Source organism: Saccostrea cucullata, unplaced genomic scaffold (assembly GCF_032062105.1).
Source record: "Saccostrea cucullata isolate Sc308-1 unplaced genomic scaffold, CSIRO_AGI_Scuc_v1 ctg1899, whole genome shotgun sequence".
Classification (NCBI taxonomy): Eukaryota; Metazoa; Mollusca; class Bivalvia; order Ostreida; family Ostreidae; genus Saccostrea; species Saccostrea cuccullata.
The window spans coordinates 76708-81911 of NW_026924123.1; the positions used below are offsets into that span (position 1 = coordinate 76708).

Here is a 5204-nt window from a genome sequence, read left to right on the forward strand (position 1 = left end):
GCAAACAGTTTGACTGCTTGATGTCCAGGAGTAAAGAAGAAGATTTTTAAAGACTGCATTCATTTTAGTGGTTTAGGCCCCACCCCTCAGGCCCCAGGGGGGCAGGGACCATGAAATTCACAATTTTTGTTCCCCTTTGTCCATAGATGCTTTATGCCAAATTTGGTTGAGAGGTTAAAGAGAAGAAGCTGAAAATGTTCAAATGTTAACACACGACGCACACAGCACGACAACGAACGTAAACAGATAGCAAAAAGTCACTGAGTTCACTCAGATGACCTAAAATGGAATATGTTGAAAATAAATTGTCTTCGACTGGAACCTCGCTTGCTGAGAATACATATTGTATATTCGTAGTTTTTTTTTTTATTTTAGTGAAGACATCGGATAACGTTATCATTTTTTATGTCTTTACAATCGGATTAATGACAAAAAGAGGAAGGTGCATGTACTAAAAAACACGATAATTCTCTCATGTGTTTGAAGGCCAAAAAGACAAAGTCAGACCCTCGGCTTATCATTAAACTTTTTAAAACCTTTTTTAGAAGTATAATAATGATCAGGTAAAATTGAGAGTATTGTTTGGTATTTTCAAATGTTTCATAAATACATGATGTGAATTGAGGTTATTACTGGAAGTTTTCCTTGAAAAGTTATGTTTTCAAGGCAAATATTTCAGATTGTTCCGACGTATTTGTCGTAACGACAAGAATATCTTTGTTACTTCCTGATCTTTTGATGCCGGTTATTTGACCAACAGCTGGACAGTTATTGGGTGTCCCAATGATCCAGTTCACGTACAACTCACTTAAGCTAGACTCCCTTAAGCTGATGACGTAATATTTCAAACCAGGATTGACTGCATGAGATTTACATAAGTTTTTAAATGATTTCGAAACGTTCCCATCAGGTGAGGGTGTCACTTCAATTCCAAAAATAAGATTATCACTTCGAGTGCTAGAGGATGTTGATCTTGCCACCATTACGCGGGAAGTGACTGTTGTCGTCATGTTGAATAGATCCTTGAGTTTTATATGTTGTAGAACAGTTCCATCTGTAGGAGAGAGTTTCAGAATTAATCTCTTGTCGGTAGATACGGTCCAAAGCGAGGCATCAATTTCCTCTGATTCTTTTACAGAGCCTAAAGGACGAAAAATTGGTAAATGCATCCATGGACCATTCTTTAGTGCTCCACTGTTATTGACTTGAATAGACCTGCTTGATTCGTACATGGCCAGTCCAGCAACAGCTTGAGGGGTCTTGAATAATAAAGTCGGAGTACTACTTTGAAGATCATCTTTGAATCCCCAGACAACATGGATGGCATTGGAGTTGTCTTGCAGGGGTGGTAAATTAACGTACAACATGTTGGTGTCTGTATTTACTAAAATTTGTGGTTCTACAGAAGTTGTTTCAAAGACTTCTCTTTTGATCTTGGATGTTGCTACGGAAAGTCTTTCAAAGTTGAAATACCATGCAATCTTTAGTTTTCCTGAGAGAACATTGAAAATATCAATGGCATACAGTCTCTGCATGGAAAGAGTTGATTTCTGAAAAGAAAAATATTAAAAAGCCAACTATAACAGAATGATAATAAATATTGAAATGTGTTTTACATCGATAAATAATTATACTTTTCCATCGGGACGAAAAGCTGTCAAAATGTATATCCGGTGCCCGGAAACAACAGGTGGAGCTATTGGTATAAAGGTTCCATTCATCCTCTCTTCCCATCCTCTAAATTCAATGAAAGAATGGGGAACTCCATCTGTGATAATAAATGACTGTAACTTGTATATGCCACATAGTCATAACAATTGTATACATTGCCTTGGACGACGAGTATTTAAAGTGCATGGACTTCATTGTTCTTTTGCTAATCGAACCAGTTAATTTAATTTTGATTGTTTCAATACTCTTATTTTCAAATTATTTGCCATCGTCATTATCAGTTTAATGAGAGGTACTTTATTGGTATCGATATCAACATCAATGTATTATATAAATGCATCTCAGAAAGATGTTTGGTTGTGTGACTTAAGTTAATTAATATGTTTAATTTCTGAGAGTTGAACGTAAATATGTTATGTTGTGTGTTTATCACTTTGAATTAAACGTTATCGTTATTTATTAATTTACCTTTTTTCTGTTTTGGTTTTTTCATGTTAACTAAGAGTGCTTCTTGAATAATTTAGTAGGGAACAACAAATTCAAAAATATAATCATAGGGGCTGAAGTGCACATGTGTAAATATATATATAAAAAAGATTAACTAATTCCTTAAAAGAACTGTGGCTCATAAAAAAATACCTACTAGATTCCACGGTCACCAGCATTCCGAGCTTCGAAACGATGGCAAATATATTGTTGTCAGAAAACGTTATACTGAAATTGATATGCAATGCATTATTTGAACTTAATACCTTGGGTGATTTGTTTATACTGCCAAATACATTAAGACATTTATTACATGTATATACATGTACCCAACTGTGTATCACCCAATTTAACTGTTGAAATTACGCAATCGCGTGACGTGATCCGAATAACCACACTGCTTTTCCACTTGGAGCTCCTCGGGTGGCTCGTACCTCGCACACTAACTCGGACGTAAAAGGTGAGCTACCATCGTGCTCATTCAGTCACGTGATCTGTGAAATCTGAGTTTCTATGTTTATGCTTTCAAAGACTACTAACATGTTGCAGTAACTAAAAGCAATATACAAGGAAGAATTAGACAAGTTAAAGCTTTTCGAATAACTTTACGCAGAGCAAAATATGAAATGAGTGACAAAGCAGTTTCCGGCGGAGAAAAGTATCGACCTGATGCGAATCCCTTCACCTTTCACATCTGAGGTTTGATTGGTGCGTAGCGGAGTCAGCCGAGGATTGCTGAATCCATATCACCACTCTCTGATATTGATGACATGGCACACAGTTTATGTGACGTATTTTTCTTGAGTGTCAAAAATTTTCTTGGTTTGTTTGATATATTACAGATGTACATGTATAATTGCCCACTAACGATTTCTCCATTATATTTAATAATTATAGGTCTAAGGGTGTATAATAAATTTATTATTTTGACAGTAACTTGAACCCAAGAGCCGTATTACGTCTCTTTGAAAGACGCGGATCATTAGATCAAAATCGACGCTTCGTGTCTCGTTTGGTCTGATGATCCGTGCCTGTCATCTCGACGTGATACGACTCTTCGGGTCAAGTTATAATTACTGTCATAAAAATATATATATTTGCATCACAATTTTTCTGCAAACCTAATAGAAATACTTATTATAAATGAAGAAAAACTAAACTGACACTTAAGACATTGTTTCACCATCAAGACACTTTTATCTAATTCAGATTGTAAGTTATCGAATTTGATAATATATCATTGTATAATCACTGATGCAACATATACATGAGCTATGCAGATAAAACTTATACCTGTAAACAGGGGATAGATTTTCCTCGTTAATTACTGGCTTCTCTAAAGTTCCATCTGCTTCGTATTTTACCAATTTGTTACCATCCGTCCCCACAATATCGCCGTAGATGTCCATTATAGGAAGGGTCGGGCGATAAAGAACTTTGTCATACCATACCAGAGAACCGTTCTGAACACTCAAGCTAATGTATCCTCTGGAAAAGGACTTTGTAGATACTGACAACTTTCAGTGTATTAGCTTTAAAAATGTATTGTACAACTGCAATGATTCTTTTTCCATATAGCAATGATGTAATTGTTGATCAAATTAAAGCTTTAAGATACTCTTTTTAGCAGATTTTATTTTTTTTGTGAGGATTGAATTTAGGCTCTTTATTGACGATGGTGTCGAGCTCGATTAAGCTAATAAAAAATTAATATCGCGCAAATTTATTCAATATTTAAGAAAGGGCTATTTTATTTGCCATAATATAAATTACAAAAATTACCTCACACTTGATTTGAAAGAGTTACCTTTTTACGGACAAATTTTAAATTCTCATCTTACTAAAATATTACCTACACGATTCAATGTAATAAAATAATCGACATAATAATCTTTTCACAAAAATAACTTGTACTTAGCATTCAATTGCATGTATAAAACCAGTGCACATACCTATGAGTTTGCCCATCACCCTGACAAACGATCAGTTCCTCGTTCCCCACACACCCTAGCAAATCCTTTGAAGAGCTTTGTTTGAAAGGTTTAGGCCAAGCTAATGATACATTAACTGTTATGTCAAGATCATACGAAAAAGTCCCTGATGGACGACAACCATACATCGGACAACTTTCAACAGGTAAAGAGTAACTTTTCTGAATAAACGATGCCATTAGTAAGGTAAAACTGACAGCCACCATCCTACAAGCAAAACTTATATTGCGGGTGTTGATCAAAAGCATATTCATAACCAAGTATCCCCACGTAATTTATAAAAGTTTGAATACTTTCCACTTGTAGGTGATAACAAAGATATATTTATCTGATATGTCTATCAAGCATACAAACTGTATATGTAGTGACTGTACTTTACAAAACAAAGGGCAAACAGGTAACATCGAAGTCAACAAGCAGCTTTAATTTGAACTTTTTATTTTATCAACTCTTCCTCGGGTTCTCCTCGGCTGCCACTTTTGTTCCCTTCTAACATCTTCTCTGTCGCTTTCCGTGTTCTTGGGTTCATTTTCTCTTCTTTCCTTCTTAAAACCATTGCCCTCCGGAGTAGGATCTTATCTTTTTTCTTGTCCCCTGCCATTGCTCTCGACTGCTCAAATGATATGGTGAAATTATTCCAGAATGATTCTGAGATGTTTAATGTTTTGCTAACATTTTCAATGAAACATATGGAGATAACGAACAGTATTCCAGATCAAAAGTGCATAAAACAACACGAAATAGGAGTAGAGCAAACACGGATCTTCTTTCACTCATGCATGTATAAATCATAAGATGTTGTCCTATATATTAGTGCTGTCTTCCTTTTTCTTTCTGACCCCTTCTACTTTCAATGCTGTTGCCACTCTCATCTCCATCATTGCTTCTGTTGTCACTTTCCCTCTTCTTTATTTTAGCTACTTGGTCTCCCTTCCTTGATACCTTCTAATTTCCTTCATTCTTTTATTTTCTTGAATTTGATGTATCTATTATCCTATAAAATTTCCGTTGTAACTGTTCAACTATCTATGTTGGATGAAACTGCGTGGTACAGTG

At 35.4% G+C, this 5204-nt stretch overlaps 1 protein-coding gene across 1 annotated transcript; it reads right to left on the reverse strand.

Annotated features, from left to right (window-relative positions):
- Window positions 1–562: 562 nt before the first annotated feature.
- On the reverse strand, window positions 563–4517 carry LOC134265786 (uncharacterized). Its single transcript, XM_062747997.1, has 5 exons — window positions 4110–4517; window positions 3451–3645; window positions 2315–2385; window positions 1635–1768; window positions 563–1550 (listed from the first exon to the last, which is right to left on the reverse strand). The coding sequence occupies exons 1-5, from the start codon at window positions 4400–4402 to the stop codon at window positions 654–656; spliced, it is 1590 nt and encodes a 529-aa protein (XP_062603981.1). The 5' UTR covers window positions 4403–4517; the 3' UTR covers window positions 563–653.
- Between the last annotated feature and the right edge of the window lie 687 nt (window positions 4518–5204).